Below are 20,955 nucleotides of genomic sequence, written 5' to 3'. Positions count from 1 at the left end.
CATTATATAAGCTCATTACTAATGTAATAGCCTGGCACTAGGCCATGACATGAAAGATACATTTCATCTAATAATTAAATAACTCATAAACAAAATAGAGTATACACACACATATATCACTTGAAAGTTCCATAATCTTCCCAGGATGAACAAGATAGTAAATGTATTAAGTTCAAATGATCTTATTTTATTCTTCTCGTATACGAGGCAATAGGTTTAAAAAAAAAAAAAGAAGAAAGAAAGAAAGAAAGAAAGAAAGAAAGAAAGAAAGAAAGAAAGAAAGAAAGAAAGAAAAATGAGTCATCGCCTAAAAGTGAAACCTTAGGAATCTACTGATTTAAACTATCTCATTTTCATTATCACATCACATCACAAAAAAAAAAAATGAGGATTTACAGTGTATCTGTTCACAAGACAATGAAAGTCACTGACTGCCCCTATTATTTTCCCTCTAGACCACACGCGGAACTCCAAACAAGATTCCTTCTCATTCCACCCCTCCTTACGTCCCTCCGACATCAACATTCTTCCTTAATACCCTGACAGGACTCTCACAAAACCCATATTTGCTTATGTTATTTCTCTGCCTAAAATCGCTCAATAGCTTCCACAAATGTCTATAGGTCAGTCCTCAACATGGCATACCACACATTTCTTCTCCTCCAAAGACCCCGTATCTCCTCCAAAGTACAGGTTTAACACCATCGCACACCATACAGTTGATCCCTCAGGATGGCCTAGAACTTGGGGTCCTCCTGATCCGGCCTCTAGAGTACCTGACAGTATAAGCCTGTGCTGCCAGGCCCAGCTTGCTTACGTACTCGTTTATAATAACCACTAGGAACTGCCGTCTCTGTGTTTCCTCTTTCTCAGCTTCTTCCCTCTTACCCAGACGATCATTTTCCAAGCTGGCTTGTAAGGCTCCTTCTCATTTCTCTGTGTAGGACTGATGTCATCCAACCACATGCCATACATACCTTCTATCTTCTATTCACTCTCTGTATACATTTCACATTTTCTCCATTCTCCAACCTACCCACTTAGACCCTGGTGAAAAATAACACTAAAACCTAAAAGTAAAATCATAAGCCGCTTCCGAATAACAGTCTTGCTGTGTTCCTCTTTACATTCCAAGCACCTATCACATTTACCTGCACGGAGCAGATACTCGGTGAATTTTTGCTAAATGAATGGGTGTATTATTAATACCAGCACCAATGAAGTAGATACTTATAGCGTGTTAGTGTCACTAAATAGGAGTGAGATATAATCTCGGACTCTGATATCCCAGCCATTTGCAAGTTCTAGGATTACATCATGAGATAGAATGTGTTCTCACAAACTCAAGGAAAATCCCCTAGGAGTTACCCTAGCCATGGCATAGAGCTCAACACACAATGGCAGTTCTTTATCTCAATTCACTTCTGCTTATCTTGAATACTGGTATACTGAAGGAGTCCTAATGCTAAGGGGAGACGGGGAAAGAACACAGAATGCAGATCTGAAAATCATCCATTTCTTTCTGTTCTTAACAAATTTAGTGCTCTGACATCACCCTTGTACTCTCTGTTACTTAATATACAGAAAAATGTCCTAATATTTTCCTTTATCTTGAAGTCACAAAGATATTTTTGGTGGACATTTTTCAGTATTGAAGATGCCAGATTTTCAGAGAAGGAGAAGATACAATGCATATGGTTAATGCATTTATTACACATGATCATCTTCACATTATGAAAATGCCATAATTAAGCCCTTATTGGAAATAATAAATGCATGTTAACTATGTTGGTTACTTTTCTATCGCTGTGGTAAAATACCATCTCCAGAAGCAACTGAAGGAAGAAAGGGGTTTATTTTTTCTTACAGTTTCAGAAATGGGTCCATCATGGTTGGTGCAGAAGGCTAGCAGCAGCAGGACGGAGAAGCAGGACGATCACATCCTCTCACAGAGAAAGCACAGAGAGACAGAGATATAGACAGAGAACAGGAAATGAGGCAGAGCTTTCAACTCCGAAAGCCCGCCCCCAGAGATGTACCTCCTCCAGCCACGCTTCACTTCCTGAAGACTCTATAATCTCCTGTAACATCAAATGGACACCAAGTGCCCAAGGACATGAGCCCATGGGAGGCATTTCTTACTTAAACTATCACTGTGGTGAAAATGGGGGAACAGTCAAATAAAGAACCAGAGAGTCATCAAATAAAATTCAGCCTTACATCACAATTTCATGGGACTTCCTTCTCAAGAAAGTAGAAATAAGGGCTGGAGAGATGACTCAGAGGTTACGAGCACTGTCTTCTCTGCCAGAGATCCTGAGTTCAATTCCCAGCAACCATATGGTGGCTCATAACCACCTATAATGAGATCTTGTGCCCTCTTCTGGCAAGCAGACATACATACATGCAAGCAGAATGCTGTATACATAATAAATAAATAAATCAGGTTTTTTTTAAGGGAAAGAAAGTAAAAATGGATTTTCATTAATAAATCAAAATGTTGAAGAATATCATGAATCATTTTAATAAGAATATCCCTAGTGGAGCAAATTCAAACAGCACTTAAAAGTCCAGATCTATAATAAAATTAAATAAAATCTCTAGTCCGATATGATCATGAACTAGGCAACAGTGAAAGGAAGCCTTTGAGATAAAAAAGACGTAAGATGATAACTATTAGCTATTTTCAGCTTTATTTGGCAAGTACCAGAAAGCAGGGAGGGCTAGGGGGAACTGTGATTTATTCTCTAAAGTTAACAATCCAATTAAAAAATGGACAGAGGGATAGAACAGACATTTGCTCCAACAAAGATACATATATGTCCAGGAGGCACTCAGAAAGACACTCAGTGTCATACCATTAGAGATGCAGTTCAGAGCAGAGGAGAAAGCATTTCATATTCATTGTGATGGCTAAGTTAAAAAAAAAAACAATGCTTGCAGGATGTGAAGAAATAGAAGTTTGTGAAGTGTTGATAGCAATGAAAAATTATAATGTTACTATGTATTTATGTTTTAAGTATAGAGGCCAGGTTAGTGACACGCTCCTTCAATCTCAGCACTTGGGGGGTAGTCATCAGAGACAGGAAAATCTCTGAGAGTTCAAGGCCAGCCTGGTCTATCTATGCAGTCCCAGGCTACCCAGAGTATGCATTGGGACCCTGCCTCCAAAGGCAGGGGACATAAAAACACTGGAAATTCCTCAAAAAGAGTAATCTGTCAATACCACTTTTGGGCACTGACTGCATGTACACACATACGCACACACAGTAGTACATACATGTGCATGCACACAAACACACACACAAAGGGAGAGGGAGAGGGAGAGGGAGAGGGAGAGGGAGAGGGAGAGGGAGAGGGAGAGGGAGAGGGAGAGGGAGAGGGAGAGGGAGAGGGAGAGAGAGAGAGAGAGAGAGAGAGAGAGAGAGAGAGAGAGAGAGAACACATACACCCTAAACGATTGAAGGCATATCTTGAAGTGGAGCCTTGCACAATCAAATAGGTGCATTACTGACACTAAACAAGAGATAGGAACAACTCACATCACAGAAGAATGTATAAACAAAACACAGTAACAGATACAAAGTATTCAAACATGCCCCAACATTGGTAAACCCTGGGAACATTATACTGTGTATAGTAGAATAGACAGCTTTTGAAGACTACACCCAACATAGGCCTCAGGCCTCCAGGCTTCCACAGAGGCACTTATACCTGCACACAGCAACTGCTCTTAACCATCTCTCCAGCCCCTATTCTGTTTATTTTGAAAGCTTTCCACTTTGTAACCCAGGTTGGCCTTGTATTTAATGTACAATTAAGGATAGTCTTGAACTTGAAATTCCCCTGCTTTGGACTCTAGAGTACTTGGGATTATAGCCCTGGACTACCAGGTACTGTTTATTGATGATTTCACTTTTGTGAATGTGTATAGAAATACGTGTGAGTACACATGCACGTCTGTGGAGGCCCAGGGACCACACTGGGAACATCTTCCACCTCCTTTGAGACAGGATCTCTCATTGGCCTAGAGATCATGAATTAAGCCAAGCTAGCTGTCCAGTGAGTACCAAGGATATTCTTGGTTTATAATCCCTGGCACTGGGATTATAAGCATGTCTGACACCTGGCATTTTTAGGTGGGCTCTGAGGACTGAACTAGGGTGATTAATGTTTGTATTAAAAGTACTTTACTGACTCAACTGTTTCCTGAAACCTGGTTTTTAAATTTTAATGTAGTAAGATATGCAGTAAACAATATTTGTCATTATAAACAGTTTTCAGTGTATAAGGCAGTGTTATGGACATTACTGCATCATTTGAGACACCATTAACTAAACTTTAAGCTCTTGATTCTTCTAGACTAGCTGGCCAGTGAGCCTTCAGGATCCACCTGGCTCTGCCTCTCCAGCACTGGGATTATACACATCACCCTGCCTAGCCTCTATTGGCATATACAGAAGATTGTTCCTCTCTCTCTCTCTCTCTCTCTCTCTCTCTCTCTCACACACACACACACACACACACACACACACACACACACACACACATACCCCTTATGTACACACCCCTTATGCTTCACATCCTCTAAGCATCTTCCTGACCTCAGAGCCATGAAAATTTCACTGTAAAGTGTATATACAAGAGGAAAGAGCAAATTGACGTTATTGGCATAATATCTGGGTGAGAGAAGTAATAGCTACAATAAGTGAAAATAAATAAGTCTGGAAAGAGACGAAAATATGGAATGAATTTGAATACATGTTGTGAACTGGCACTTTTGCAAGAATGCAGCATCTGCTAAATGAGGCTGGGCAGGGGGTATCAGTTTGAGAAAAACGAAATTTACATGTTATTACTGATTGTTAATATAAATTAATACATTACTTTGGAAATAAAATATAAACTCAATCAAGGCAAGAACCTGGAGGCAGGAGCTGATCCAGAGGCCATGGTGGGGTGCTGCTTACTGGCTGGTCACCCTCGACTTGCTCAGCCTGACTTCTTATAGTACCTGGAACTACCAACTCAAGGATGGCACCACCCACAATGGGCTGGACCCTCCCCCATCAATCACTATCTAAGAAAATGCCCTACAGCAGGATCTTATGGAGGTATCTTCTCAACTGGGGTTCCCTCCTTTAAGATGACTCTGGTATGTGCGTTAAGTTGACATACAATTAGCCAGAACAGCAATTAACTACATAAATATACAAAACAAAAATAAATATACAAACAAAAGCCAGGTTTTAAACTCTTTGAACACAGTATTTGGATCTGCCCTTGCTAAATGTCAAGCTTCAGCTGCAACGTAGTTTGGGGAAGTTGATTTTTCCCAACAGGTTTCCAAGCATTAAACAAGTGGAAGTGAACACTTTTTCACCTTTTGCTTCCCAGTCTGTCCCTCTTTTCTGCACGTACCCACAAAATGCAAGGCTGTTCTGGTCTCTAGTCCGGAAATCTCTAAATTATGTGCTATCAGAGTCACTTCACGCATGTGATGGCAGAGTGACCTAAAAGGCCATAGAACACTCGGCAAGCAAATCCACTGCCTAGGCAATGAAAGGGGACTTGGGACAAGTCATCTAGACACATGACTTTAAGGCAATATCCACCCAGGCTTAACACACTCTGTTAGCCATGGATGGGGAAATTAAAACTCGGGCTACAGTGAGCCAATAATTCCGTGATATTTTTAGCTCTCCCTGGTTGATGAAGCAAGGATGTCTGACTCACTAGGAAGAGCTGTCTCGCTTAAGGCAAATGAGAAACAAACCAGAGGGTAGGCAGATCCTCACTCAGGTGAGGGTTGAGCTGATCCTCAGGTCTCTCGATAAGAAATATTTCCAAGTTGTTCTGAGCTTGGTACCTCCAAGCTTCTGCCAGTGAAAGCCCAGGAAATGGGGCCTATGCTGGCGGCTAGCTCAGAACGTCAATACCCCGTCCTGAGTTCTCTTTTCTACAAAAGCCATAACCAGCATAACACTCAGGGGATGGCATTTAGGGCTTGCCAAGCCTAGCTTGGAAGTGTTGTCAGTAGGGAACAAGGTTTCTTAGATGCTCAGAGGAAGAGAAGCCAAAGGTGCCCAGTTCAGACAAGAAGATATGAGAGGTTTTGTGCCTCATGACTCCTCCCTCTGATGGGCAATCAATTAAGAGATCGGCAAGTGAACAAGTGGTGCCTTTAAAGTCCACAAGCTTTGACTTCATTGTCTCTCAGGATTTTGAGTTTCACCATAATAATATATTGAGACATGCCACCAGTCACAGAACATAGTAGCAGAAGAGGAGTGGGTGTCAAGAACAGAGACAGACTCTGAATCTGAATCTGGGGGACACAAGCAGACGCCTCGGCATCAGGCACACCACGAAATGCTGACGGCAGCATGATTTTTTTTCAGTAGTTTGTGGTTATCATTACCTGGTTTTATTATTTGAGATTTGTTTCTTTTTATGTTATGTAGACAGGTGGTTTGTCTGTGTGCATGTGTGTGCAGCATGACCTCAAAAGGCCAGAAGAGAGCGTCAGATAGCCTATAATTAGAGTTACCTACTGTGGCTAATTACCATCTGGGTGCTAGGAATCAAACCCTGCTCCTCTGGAAGACCATTTACATGCTCCCAGTCATCTCTCCAGTCTCCATGTCTAGGGTTTAAAAATTCTCAAAATACTTAGAATCACTGACCAAAGGCTCAGAGAAGGCGCCTCCATGACCTATACTGGGACGCACTCTAGACTTGGCTAGGAAGTATGTAAAACCCATGAAGCTTTCGTCATTGGATAGTTAGAAATATTCTAGAAACAGAAAACTAATCCAAGAAACGAATCCAAGCAAGCATTTATTATTAAATAATGTGTCTGGAGATATATTGAGATAAAATGCAAGGTACACACATATATGCATACCTGTTTATATATATATATACAAATAATTTTAAAATTTTTCTAAAAATCATAAGGTGCCCTGGATAAAGTTTTCTATAATATATACAAACACTAAGAGTGTTCATTCCCACCTCACACTAACAAGGTAACACAATCCCAAGAAAAACTCCCAAAGGGGACCCCTCTGTAAAGAGTTTTGGAAGAACAGGTAGATCAGAGAAGTGGAAAATATTGTTTGAAGTAGGCAGGAAAACTGGGGTGCTACTCTATGAGGTGTGCAGCGGCACTGCAGGGCTGCAGATGCCAAGGAACTGTGCAAACACAGCCACGGGAAGTCCATCGCAGGCATAAATTTAGAGAGAGGACAGTTATTCTAAAACCCTGCTGTGAAATCAATTCAAGATTCAGGAACAAAAAACTCCCAGATCTTCTACTCAGATTGTGCTCCAAATCAAATTCTGTTGTGAAACGGAGGGAAAGAAAAGAAGAAGAAGAAGAAGAAGAAGAAGAAGAAGAAGAAGAAGAAGAAGAAGAAGAAGAAGAAGAAGAAGAAGAAGAAGAAGAAGAAGAAGAAGAAGGAAATCATTTAAGGAATGCAGGACACAGGCAGTGTACCTGCACAGGGGATGATTAACTTGCCTCATTACTGTCACTGTTCTTTATGACCTGTCTCTTAAGTGGCTCCAGATGACATGGCTTCTCTTAGAATTTTGTTAATGGGAAAGAAGATAGAGGAACCCACTTAAAACAACACAAAAGCATCCATACCTCACATCGATAGCAAAGGGTGGTATTGGGAGGAAGAATTCTGAGAGGCCTATGTCCCAGTCCGAGCCAAATAAAGCAGAGGTAAAATGCTCTGCTCACCCAAAGTTACCGTGAGGCATCAAGACTCAGGATTGGCTCACACTGCCGATAACGGTATAGGAAGGAAGGCTCATCCACTGTGGGGGTGGGGTGTTCTGTCCTATCTGAGCAAAGCCTTTCAGGGACAGCAGGAACTAACACTGTGAGTTCCAAACGCAATCCTGTGTAGAAGTCAACTCCCGTCCCTATGGCAGTCCATTAAGTGACAGCTCTCAACTGGCCGTCACCAAGGCCCCAAGAACTCAGAGAGTGGAAGCAGCAATGCCCTTAACACAGGCACGGAACAGGCTGAGGCAGTGGATGCTCCAGCAAAACCTAGAGTTTCACTGTGTCCAGAGCTGCAGAAGATGCTGGTGGCTGCAGAAGGGAGCATGCGAGCAGTGGACACGAGGAACCACTGCAAGGTCCCCTCATGGACTAAGAACATTCTAGAAGCCACCGTTTAAAATTCACAGATTCTCTTATATTTCCGTTTCATTTAACCTGTAGGATGAAGTGATTTCTTCATTCGATCAAGTGATTTCTTCATTTGATAAAGAGAGTCATTTGATAAAGAAAAGTCAGTAAAAATGGCCTAGAGCATCACAGAGTAGAGTAGGGGCAACTCATGGGCAAGCCAGGCTTCTGGTGGACTGACCACCTCCCTTCATCAGCTTGTACAGACTTCTAATGTATGTGCCAAATAGAAACACTGAGGTCTTACTCCCCTGTTTCCTTAAATTAGTGACTACTAAATCCTGGGAACACTGAAGTACACCGAAGATGTAAAACGCTCGAGACTTTGGATACCCTGAGTTGCTGTCACTCAAACTGCTGTCTCTAAGCTCCCTAGAGACTAGCTGATCTCAGTATGTTTCCCTAGGGACAGGGAAACCAACGGAGAGTTCACAAAACACGTTCAGTTACACACCAAATTCCTCTGCGATTTCAGTTTACTCAACAACAGAGCTTAAGATGAGCACGAGGGGGTGGGGGAAGGGGTTCTACTAACTTTCTCAAAATTGTCAATGAGGTACAAAATGTGTAGGGTATCTAATCCCTGTATGGAAATCACATCCCCTAAAATACACCAGTACTAGAAGGCTCCCAGGCATCCAGGCAGCAGACACAGAAGAGAGTTGTACCAAAGTACTGTAAGCAAGGGGCCCCCAGCGAGTGCACGGCCAGCCTGCTGCCTTACTTAATGGAGTAATCACTAATACCCCTTTCACCTGCTGCCTTCTCACAAGCTCATGTGAAGTCTTAGTGGCTCTGACAAGACACTAGGCGAGGAATCACAGCCACTGTTAACTGGGATGGCTGCCCCAGTGAGTGCCCAGAAGTAGAAGACAAAGGAATAACACAAAGCAAAAACTAAGGAGCAATGCAAAATAGGACTAGACTGCATTCAAGACGCATTTACTTCCTGGTCTACTTAGCACTGCCCACCATGGTGAGGAAGGCTGCCACGCTATACCAACTAGATTAAGACTAAAACCTCTAACGTATTCATTAGGACTCACTGTATTCTATGTTTTGTAAGTTAAGGCAATCTCAAGGCATTTAATCACTCACACTGCACCATGCTAAGCAAATGACTGGGTGAGTGGGTCAATATTGTGAACACAGACAGCCTTCCATTTGGGAGAAGCTTTGTGCATATTGGAAACCTCAAGTGGCCATTCATATTTTCACTCAGGATGAGGGATTTTTTTTATCCCATAAGAAAATCAGTGCAGAAAAATAACAAGCTATGATGTAGTTAACTGTCCCAGAGAAGCCACAAGTTTGTGATTGTGTGTGTGGAGGCTCGAGACCACCTCCAGGCCCCCTTGCCAAGGTGTGAACTCTCAAGCACTGCTTGATGTTACACAAGGCCTACTGAGTTAACGAAACTTTGAGCTTCTTACAAAAAGAAGTATTTCTATACATTATGTAGACTAAACTTACAGCATGCTTACCACCACCACCACCACCACCACCACCACCACCACCACCACCAAAAAGCCACATATAAAAGATGGACAAAGGAAGGGCTTCTCTTTACCTTCTAAAGATTCACTGCAATGAACTGCTAACATATGGGTAAAATGGGAACAGACATGGAGGAAATCATGTGGTCCCACAGTGAAGAGTCCTCTGTCCCACAGGGAAGAGGGAAAGTGGAAAATACAAAGGCCTTGGGCTCACAGAACAGACAACGGATTGTAAGTGATTCTTTCCAACAGGAACACTTTCCCCCTTGAATACTGACCAGGACTGAAATAGAAAATGGTAGCCTGTGAGGGTGTACCACAGACTTCAGCTTTCTTATGTCTATCCACCATGCGAGTTTAGTCAGGAAAAAGCTCGGCAGAGATCAGAAGTGCACCCCAGGTGCAGCAGCCTTCAGGTTGCAACGCAGTTCAGGTAGCAAGGGACGAAGCCCCTTCTTAGGACTCGCTAGTTCAGTGTCGCAATTAGAACTCACATCAGGGAAGTTAGTCAAAACTGGAACATGACAATGAAAAGCTGTCAGAAAGCCTCTTCTAGCACCTGCCAGTTTCTAGGTAATCCTTTAAATTAAATAAATAAAAGCACTGTCACCAAATTTTGGAGTGGCAGTCTCTGGGTAGGACAGATAAGTCACCAAATATCAGGAAGAAAGTAGAGAGTTTTGATAAAACACAACTCCCTACCCCTCACACACACACACACACACACACACACACACACACACACTCTCACACTCACACACACACACACAATTAAAATATATTGATGTCTAGTTCTACAGTGATTTTTTTTTAACCTTCCACTTAAAGAGTAAAATATCTAGAGTCCTGTTCCATGTAAATAGATTCAAGTTGAGTTCCTGGGAAGTTTTCCAGAGAGGTAGGGTGTCTTAGAATTGGACATGCATTAAACGAAGCTTTGTCTAACGAGAGCGAGCGAGTAACTGATATGGCATCTGTATGTTCAGTCTGCACAAGGTTCCTTTATCTGGGACGCATTACTCAGAGACAAACAGAACATCAGATTACAGTCCTGGAGAATCATACTCGCCTCTCCTGGCCACGCTGCCAGCTCACAGAAGCATTCTATGTGCCCAACCACCTGCTTCCAGGAGAATTTGTAATCTACCTGCTCCATTTCGCTCCCAAAGGCTCTCCTACTTGACCCGAGTGCCCCACTCCATTCACTGCATGTAGTCACGTTTCATCCCTGAGACCATCACTCATGGCAAATGTGGAAAGTGGCGTGCTTTCATGCCAAGAGCAGAAGAAGCCTTCTGCATTGTAATGTACGGTGACTCGAACCCCAAATGCTGAGAGTCCCGTGAACTCAGGCTAAAGGCCATTGCGGGAAGAGGTTCCTTCCCTTCCCGAGTGACAGTTTCCTTTCACGTTACCTGCTTCAGTGTACTTCAGTCCCACTTTTTCTTCTGCGTCCTTTGTCTTTGGGGGTGGCCAGACAGCTTGGAGTCTGCCTGGAGTTCTGTCGTCCTGCTCTGTGGGGCTCTGGTCAGGCTGTGCAAAAACAGGCAAAGATTAATTTAAGCGAAGTGTGGCCAGAGCCAATTGATTCCCAAAGCTGCACATTCTAACACTGATTCCAATACCGATTTTAATGGCCAGTGGCACAGTGCCTCCATTATGCGTAAGTGAGCCATCTTAGGACAAGATGAACCTTTCTCCGGGAGGGTTGAAAGATCAGTTGGGGTAAAAACTAAAGTTAAAAAAAAAAAAGAAACCACAAACAAAAATAAAAACAAAATAAAAAACAAACCAAAAAAAAAAAAAAAAAAACCCACTCCAGACTACCTAACATGCAACCCTTTCTTTTTTTTTATTCAGCTAGTTTAAAGGGCACATGCAAACTCTGAACTGCAGAAACAAAACCAAATGCACTATCATCTGCACACTTATAAAGACTATTTAAAACTGCAGTCCAAACAAACTCTGCGCAATGAGGACTAAGTTTGCATTTCCCATGAACAGTAGCAATAATTGAAGACACACTTCTCTACGCATTCCACACTGAGTTTGATTCTTTCCTATTACAAAATAAAGGAGATGGGCTCTATGCTCAACTTTTTTTTAAGGAGTTGAATTTTGCAACTGGAATACTGTGCTGTGTTTAGATTTAACTACAATCTGTGGTAACTGTTCTACAGACTTTAATTTTTAATAGCTTAATTAAATATACAAGCAGACAAGATAATCCTATACCGAATTGATGTTTGACAAGAAATTCTGTCCACTGTTTCCATGAACTTTCAATGCCAAACACTCCCTGGTCGTTATAAATTACCTTCGAGTTTCTTTGAATAATCACAGCTTTTATTTGCTAGATCCTCTTGTGTTCTCTCCTTTACTCTTTCCATGAGGGTTAGGGCTAGCTGCTTCCTTTGGGATGTGGGAAGGCAGGCTCAGAAATTATCAAGGTCACCCTGCCATAAAAGGCAGAGGCTGGTATTAAAAAACCAACACTCATTCCAAATTCCATACTCAGCCAGGAAGCTATATAAACAACACAGGACAATTCAGTTACATCATAAACTCATATTTTGCTAAATGGTGCACTTTCAAAGGAGAGCCTAGTATTCACGGTGCATGACTAAAGGGTAAAGACACACCTGTAAACCTCAACAACACCTGTCCATGGTGGCACTTCACCATGTTGCTTATGCTTTAGAAGCACATTGACCATGGATAAACCCATGTGTAAACCCAAGGTGCACATTTTCTCTTCCTTCCCATACATCCGCACATAGCTCACACTTAAATACATTCAAGAAAAACAGAAGAGAAGCACTTCTGAACAACTTAGTACTCTTTTGCAAGACATTTAATATCAGAATTCTTTTTTTTTTTTTTTACCCAAGGGAGTATAATAATGATGACAGGCAGGTAAAATCATTTTAACAGGAAACCTGGAAAGAAAGAAAAACTTATAGCATATTTTATGGTAAAACGCAGAACCCAATTCTACATACGCTTTTGGGATCAGAAGGGCTGTCTGCCGGCCGCGACTTAGACCTCTCGAACACAGCGCGGAGTGATTCCTTCTCATGCCTCATCTTTCGTTTAAGAGCTTCCAGCTCAGAGGTGTCAGCCGTGCTCCCCTTTTTAGGGGGTCGGATGAATAAGGCCTTAAAAGCCTCCAGGGCAGTCTCTGGTGGCTTGGCCTTCACCTGACCACCCTGGACGTGGGCATCTCCAGGGCTCTTATGGCTCTCCTGGTCAGTACTATAACCCATCTCATCCGCACCGTGAAACTCGGGGTCCGCTTCTTTCGGTTCAGTTCTTGGCATGTCAATGTTGAGCAGCTGAGATAACTGCTCCAAAAGAGTGGGTGTGGCCTTCGGATCAGTTGCTTTACCCTGGCTCTTCACTGTCTGTGGGCATCCCTGTACCAGAGACTTCTGAACAGGCTGGGTCAACTTGAGCAAAGCTAGGTCCCCGTCCTTGGGTTTGATTTCAGTGATGGTCTCCCCTGCCTCTGTGGTAGTCCCCTTCTTCAGCACACGGAGGCCACTGAAGAAAGCTGGAAGCTGGAAGGACTTCTCTCCGGGAGCTTCTCTTTTGGAAACAGTGCTCTCGAGGACACCTACAGTCTGGTCTGTTGCTGCGGGTTGGATTTGAGGCCCCTCTTTCGCAGTCTGGCCCTGCCTGGGGCTGTGCTCTGCCGGAAGGCTACCATCACCACCAGGTTCCAGTTTGCTATTTGTCTCAGGTAACGTTCTTTCAGACTCTTCAGCACAGAGTTCTGCATCATCAGTGTTCCCAGCATCAGGATTTTCTTCGGAATCCCCTGCTCTGTCTTTGGGCTCTTGAGAAGGTTCACATAAAATAGCAGTGGTGGGCTTTTGGTTATCAAGGCTACTTCCTTCTTCTGCCTCCTGGCCTCCATCTTCAGAGTCAGAATCACTGGTGGTGTGAACCAGGGTGCCACGGACCCAAATGACTTCCTCACTGTCCACACTCACTGTGGCAGGCAAAAGCAGCTCAGAACCAGGGGAAGCGGTATTTGCTTTCCCGGGACTTCCCTCGGCTCCTGTCTCCGCCCTTGTTGATTTCCCATCATTTTTAAGATCAGGTGGAACTGGAGCCTCTGCCTGTGGCCGATCTGAGCCTCTACTGGGATCACCTCGCTCAGTAGTGGGATCCACCTCTAAACTGCGAAATGCCTTCAGCACAGCATCTTCCTCTTCTTCGGGATCCAAGGAGTCCAATTTATTTGTAAATCCAAACAGGGATTTCATAGAGAATTTACTCAGGATCGACTGAGCCATCTCAAGTCCGGCTTCGGATTTGTCTGGGTCCAGCACATCTCTGCTGCTGAGAGAGTTACCAACCTCCTCCATGTCCCCGCAGTGCCCTTGACACAAGTTCTGCCTTGTGTTACCTGCCCTGCTCCCTCAGTTTATCCGCTCCATCTGCTCTTGACTTACAGGACAGGGAGCGACAGGACCGGGGAGGGAGCCAGGTTTTCAGCAGCTCAGAGAACACACTTGGTCTCTTTCAGGTCACAAGCGTCCTCCCTTCCGGTTTGCTGGATGCCGGCGTGCCCAGGGCAACTTGTTAAGTCTTGGCAACTCTGTGCCCCAAAGCAGCTGAGGCTGCACACCTTACTACACATGGGCAGGTAGGCTGCTCTTCTGGACTTCCGTATTTACTCCCCAGGACAAAAGGCTTTTTGTCGCAGGCAAAGTCAGCCTGTCCCGTAATCCCAGCCCAGGACTTCAGGAGGAGCTCCGCCCCAGAGCCTATGATTCTCCTGGTAGCATTCAACTTCCTCATTGGTGAGCAAGTTGAGGTTTTTAAAAGTGCTGAGCCGGCAAGCTGGTGCGGACAGCCCTGAACCACCCCCTGGTGCAGCCCAAGAGATTCCAAAGTGAATCAGCAGAAAATGACCAAAGTGAGCTCTCTTTTCCATAGGATGGTAATCAAAGGCCTGGGCCAGCGAGGCCCTAAACCCAGCAATTTGCCCACATCAACAGCCTCTTAGAAACCCTTAATCAAAGACCGGAAGTAAAGAAAAAGTATCCTCTCAGAGAGCCCACAACTCTGAGAGCAGTTAATTGACTACCCTTGGAATGTCTTTTGTTTTTAAATGCTTTCCTTCGGCTGGCAGGTTTCATCTGGAATGCAGATTTTCTCTGACTGCTGGGAGGAAAACCAACTAGACTGGTTTCAGGTTACTGCTGTTTTAGCTCTGCCCTGCCTGGGTGTTCTGCAAACAAGTACTTAGACAAGCACGCCTACCGCACCCAGTGTCCACCTACTAAAGGGCAGCAAAATAAACAGCCCCAACCCTGTAGGAATGATTACTGTCTTGGGTTGTGGACCAATGTCAGGTTTCTTTCCGCTCCACAGCAATGACTCCCACTGTGAGTTACAAATCCTGGTGGAGGGAATCTTTTCAGCTTTGGTGTTGCAACCAAATTAAATGGACCAGGCATGGCACGATTTTCCGCAAACAATCTGCTCTCTTAGTCATTCGCCAGAGATCCCCAATGATCTATTATTTCTCTAAAGGTCTAAAGTATCTATCAGTCTGGCCTCCACTGCCTATTTTGTACAAAATAGAAAAAAAAAGACAGAAAGAAAGAAAGAAAGAAAGAAAGAAAGAAAGAAAGAAAGAAAGAAAGAAAGAAAGAAAGAAAGAAAGAAAGCCCAGCACAGCTTAGATTGCCATTCTGATTACATGCTGCTGTCTCTGGGAGGTCTGAGGATATGGGGTAGGGCAATCAAAGATGCCTAGTTACCTGTAGGACAGCTTCCTGTCAAACCCAGGGGTCTGAGGGACTCTGGGTGCAGTAATGCATTTTTAATAATGTGTGACTGCAAAAAAAAAAAAAACCCACAAATTGGGGGGAGGGGGTATTTATTCCACCAACCCTTACAGGGAATTACAAATCCTAAGCAGTTCCAACAATGTTGACTTTTGGGGGGAGTACTGGGGGATGTAACCTTAACTGACATGGTGCTAGGAATGTAGCCTCATCAGCAGAGTGTGAGCCCACCAAGGACCAGGCTTTGGGCTCAATCTCCAGCACAGCAAAACAACAAAATTAAACAACCCAAAGTAAATACCAGAGCAAGGCAAAAGGAAGCGAGGGAGGGAGGAGGGAGGGAGAGAGAGAGAGAGAGAGAGAGAGAGAGAGAGAGAGAGAGAGAGAGAGAGAGAGATCTGTTGGTGTCATTTACATCTATGAATAAAGCTTCCGCTCTAGAGGAAATGTCCACTGATACAAATCTGCCTTCTCTGAGGCTGTGGGAAGACGGGATCAGCGCTCCAGTTTCATGAGCTGCACACATGGATCACAGGACTACGGAGGAAGACAGCTCTGCGCAGTTGGTGTTTCCCTTCTCTCTGAGGATGGTTCATTTGTTCAGATATTGCCCAGAGTAAATTTTCAGGCATCTTAACAGACTTGGGCAAAAATATACACTGGAAGGGCTCATTAGTCCCTCTACTGTGTAGAGTCCACACCACAGCCCTGGGCAGACTTACAGGGCTCCAGCATTGCCCTCCTCCTCCACAGGTGCCAACACAGTTTCATAGAAAATGGATCAGGAGACCGTTGCGTTCACAGGCTTCTGCTCTAGACAGTAAGGCTTTATTAGATTTATTTTAAATTAGGAAATCAAAGTCAAGAGAAGGTAACTGAGTAGAGTTTCTCAGAGTAGCAGGTGGGAATGAATACAGTAATATCTAGAAATGAGCATTTACTATGTGCCCAAGTACTGTATTAAATGCTTTACATATACTAAGTCAATAGATACAGATGGGCGCTATAGCTTGGAACTCTTTCTGTTTCTCCTGCTAGAAAACTAAGATTTTCTAAGTTTCTAAGATAATCTAAGAGATTAAATAACCTCTGTTATCAGGGTTAATGAACAAGGGAGCCAGGATTTGACTCTAGGACACACTTAAACTATCCTCTAGAACTCAGAAGTGGGCTTCCTGCTGTCACAGGACACCATACATGGCTGAGTCTACAAAGGGGGTAGACTCTTATTAGGATCTCAGGTACAATTTCTCCTTTGGGAAGACACAGTGATGGAGTTCAAAGAATTTATCGACAAAGATTGATTATGTGTTTTCATTGTGGGAAGCTTATGGCAAAATATTTCAGTATGTATTTATTTAAATGTAATTCAAATACTTTATTTAGGACAAATTATAACAAAAACTCAGACATAAAGGAAGAATGAGAGAAACTTCCAGAAGCAGACTTTCTAACAGAGGAAAATGATTTTTCCTTGTCTAGAAGCTTTGTAGGTCATGGCAGACCTGGGCAGAGGGTGAAGCAATCTCTGCTGAGATTAGTTGATTCTCTTTCTTTTCAAGGACTAAGGCAAAGGTGAACCTAGATTCACTATGCCTGTCACCATCACCCAATCAGGGAGATGGTCATTTACTGTTCATGGGCTGCCCAACCACTCATGGGAAGATGAAGCCCCCCTCTGTCCATTCCTGACTGGAGCGTTGACCTTACCTGTCTACTAGCTGTTGGGTACTTGGCCAACATTACTACCTTCAGATTTTGCATATGTTTCACCGCTGTCAATTACATTAGACTTTTTTTTTTGTTCTCTTGCTTACATGACAAGCTTATAGCTTTACCATGGCAGAGAGTTAACTCTATGCTGGATACTAAGGTCTATCTGCAGTCTTGGTTACTTCATATTTAGTTTCTTATCTATAGAGTTATCTGATGTGGTCTCCTAGCAGGAAGCTTCTAGTTAGAAACTGTTTTTCCTTACAGTTAGTCTGTCACAATCAGCTACATTAGGAATATGGATCTACAAAAGGACAATCGTGCTTCACATTCATTCCTCAAGAGCTTCACAGGGGGCTGTTTCCAGTGGCCCAGAATTCTGTGTTTTCTTCTTTCTGGTCTAGCATGGTTATCTCAGATCCAGCTACTAGACTTCTTATTCACCCACTTCAGCTGTCACGTTAACCTTTAATCTTCCTTTTAACTCCAGTCTCTGTTCTCACAATTACTTATATCATCAACCTGCACTGTCTATGATGGGCCTCTTTCCATTACAAGGTACAGAGAGCCATCTGTCTCTTATATCACAATGAATGAACTTAGAATAATGGGCGAGGGTGGGTTGAACTGAGTCCAGGGAATATCTTTTAGTTCACCAAATGCAATGTGATACAATATTGGGAGAGCAGAAGAAATGACATTTAAATTATGAAGTTTCATCTAAAAGGATCACAGGGTGATGGAAGGATATGGGTAAATCTGAGGCTGAATTTGGACCTTGGAAAGTCAAACATCTCTACCTCATTTTTAAAGATGGAGATGTGGAAAGTCAAGAGGAGTCAACAGCTGCTATTGGCTGATAGCTCCCAAATGGCAAATCTAGAAGGGAAATGAGATTCCCTTCCTCCGACCTGCTCGGCAGCACAGTGACCATTGCCAGACCAGGAGATCTTACCCTTACTTACCACATCCTCTAGCTTCTTACTTCTAATTAATTCAGAGTAATGTGAACTAAGTCTGAGAGAGATCACAATAACATAAATCAAGCCCAAGACCTCCATCAGCTTTTTCTAGGCTTGAAACATCTGTGCCTCCCATACCTCCTAACTTATACCAGTTCCAAATAATAGCCATCAACTATTTCTGCTAATCAGTTGAACAACAACAACAAAAGGTCATATAGCCAGGTGGCAATGACCCAACTCTGTAATTCCAGAGAGGCAGAGGTAGGCAGATCTCTTGAGTTCAAGGCCAGCCTGATCTACAGAGCAAGTTCCAAAATAGCCAGGGCTACACAGAGAATCCCTGTCTCCAAAAACAAAACACAAAACAAACTAACAAACAACAAGCAAGCTGCATATATACTTTGTAAGGATGGGTCCCAATGATGAAGGCCTTTTCCTGTTTAGCAATATAAAATAGTTGTAAGACTGCTTCCACTGTGGAACGGGTTAAATATGGATAACAGCATAAAAGAATTGAAGAGGAGAATGGTGAGGTTGGACGAGCTGTGGAACTTGAAGAGAGCAGAGTGTGCATGATGTTTCTGTGAACAGGGGCTATGTGCAGAGTTAAGCATGGTTCTGGCTTTCAGGCTCCATGCAGGCTTGGCACCTACAAGCTCGCTCCTGGACAAATGGCATAGCTTCCCAGCGCTGCTGCTCTGTCACCTGGACACTGATGTAACAACAGTACCTGTGTTGTGTTGATGGTGAGGATTACACAGTCAACTGTATGTGTGTGGTATTCCTGTCTGTGCCTGGCCAGAGGACTTCATGGGAACTGTAGGCTTTCATGGGAAAGAAACAACTTTCTTACTGATGCCAGCCCATATCTATCAGACATGATTTTGTTTTGTTTTGTTTTTTTTCAGTAGGAAACAAACATTTTCTGATGAACTGATAGTCCAAGCAGGGAGTTGTTCCCTCCCAAGTCCCCATAACACATGCATTTGGAAACTGGGACTAAAGATCTCCCAAGTCAATGTCTCATCTATACTCCAAGTGACTTGGACACCAAAGTCAATTCTTTCGAGAGATCCCTTTGAGTGTTTCAGGGCTAGTGCTTTCAGGGTTGGATTTTCCATCTCTTTCACCTTCATAGGGTGATTAATGTAAGGTTTTCTCAGGTGACTCTGCACAAGGTCACGAGGTTCACTCTATTTTTTATTACATTTCCTGGTCCATGATGTTTTTCAAACCAACTCAACCATTTTGTGGGTGGAAGAGTCTGTAGATCAGGAGTGTCTTTCCATTCTCCCTCAAATGCCTGCTGCAGCACACTGCCGGCAACCCGGCAAGGGCAGCCAGTCACACATCTGTGATTACCCATCCTCACCATGAGAGCTCGGATACTCTGTTTTGTCTTCAATTCAACTCATTAGACTTCTAAGGTGCTGCTCCTTTTACAATGATTTACTCTTACAGATGTGAAAAGTAAGATCATGTTGGCCATTACAAGGCTCATGAGGTTCTTACTATCAAATATTTCTGAGACTGGATTCCTCCAGCCAGTGTCAAAGATTATCTGTGAAGGGGAATCACTACAAATGTCAAAATGGTGGGAACAGAAAATCTGTGGCTCCACTTGTGTGGCTGGTGGGAGGTGCAGCCACTAAGGTACAGCATTTTGTAGGTCATGTTTCTGAAGGATACTGGGGGTTTTCCCAAGCAAAGCGAGAAATTTTGTTGTGCCACAGGGACAACTATGGTAGAAGACATGGAGTCTGTGGAGAAACTACTTCAAAGTTGCTTCTGGTAAAAGTTACCGAGAGGGTCTGGAATGTAATAAACTACTTTTGCTTCATGCAGTGTGTTTCTCTTCCCTCCCTAGCAGCAATGCCAGGCAGCTCCTTGCTGCTACACCTAGGTATCTGCCTAATTCTTACATTAACTGTTTACTTAGCGTATACAATCAAGGATCTCATTAGGATGTCTTTCATACATGTGCATCACTGTACCTTGTTTATACCTGTCTCTTTCAACTCATAATCATTTCCTGCTCCTCAGGAGAGCCTTCCCCTACACTTCTGCTTTACATGACACTGAGAGATAGATTTAACATTTTGGAAAAAAGTCTAGAGTCTGCATGTGAGAGAAAAACTTGGAATACTTGCCATTTCTTTTCATCATTCTCTAGTTATCTTGAGAATTAGTTGAACTGCAAAACTCTAACTCCACCACCCAACACCCCCCCCCTCTGTGTGTGTGTGTGTGTGTGTGTGTGTGTGTGTTTAACTTAAAGGAATAAATAGAAAAGGCTAGGGAAGATGAAGACACACCTAAAACAAACTGAAGCTGGGTATGTGGTGGCATGTACCAATAGCCCCAGCACTCGAAAGCTGGAGCCAAAAGAAAGTTTGAGAGCAGCCTGGACTACTCACTGAGTTCCTGCCTCAAATAACAAACCAAGTACTGGGAAGATAGCTCAGTGGTAGGATGCTTGCTGGTTTAACATGATAAGACTCTGAATTCAATCCCCAACATAACAAAGCAGGGAGGGGAGGTGGGAGGGCGGTAAGGAGGCAAAGGCAAATAGATGAGAAAAGTATGGGCAAAAGGTAGAGACAGCCCAGCCCGTGTTTGTGGATGCCACTGAGGTCTTATGTGTACGTTATTCTTGATGGATTCTTCATGTAATTGTTCTTATGCCTAAATTCCCCCCACAAAGCTATGAGAAAGCTATCATCAGCCTTATATTTTAGATTTGCTCTGATCAGTGCAAGTTGTAC

At 43.3% G+C, this 20,955-nt stretch overlaps 2 protein-coding genes across 2 annotated transcripts in view; both read right to left on the bottom strand.

Annotated features, from left to right (window-relative positions):
- The window catches only part of LOC127685716 (formin-1-like), a 248,884-nt gene extending 234,416 nt beyond the window's left edge, over nucleotides 1–14,468 (bottom strand). The window contains exons 1-2 of the mRNA XM_052183177.1: nucleotides 12,711–14,468; nucleotides 11,124–11,241 (exon numbers count right to left, since the gene is read on the bottom strand). Coding sequence (XP_052039137.1) covers nucleotides 11,124–11,241; nucleotides 12,711–14,081 — 1,489 coding nt within the window. The 5' untranslated portion in view covers nucleotides 14,082–14,468. The remainder of the gene's footprint in view (nucleotides 1–11,123; nucleotides 11,242–12,710) is intronic.
- Nucleotides 14,469–18,796: 4,328 nt separating this feature from the next.
- The window catches only part of LOC127684892 (formin-1-like), a 75,963-nt gene continuing 73,804 nt past the window's right edge, over nucleotides 18,797–20,955 (bottom strand). Inside the window, exon 5 of the mRNA XM_052181675.1 lies at nucleotides 18,797–18,920. Coding sequence (XP_052037635.1) covers nucleotides 18,797–18,920 — 124 coding nt within the window. The remainder of the gene's footprint in view (nucleotides 18,921–20,955) is intronic.

Source organism: Apodemus sylvaticus, chromosome 5 (assembly GCF_947179515.1).
Source record: "Apodemus sylvaticus chromosome 5, mApoSyl1.1, whole genome shotgun sequence".
Classification (NCBI taxonomy): domain Eukaryota; kingdom Metazoa; phylum Chordata; class Mammalia; order Rodentia; family Muridae; genus Apodemus; species Apodemus sylvaticus.
Note: the sequence above shows the minus strand (reverse complement) of the source record. Positions and strands in the feature narration are given on the sequence as shown.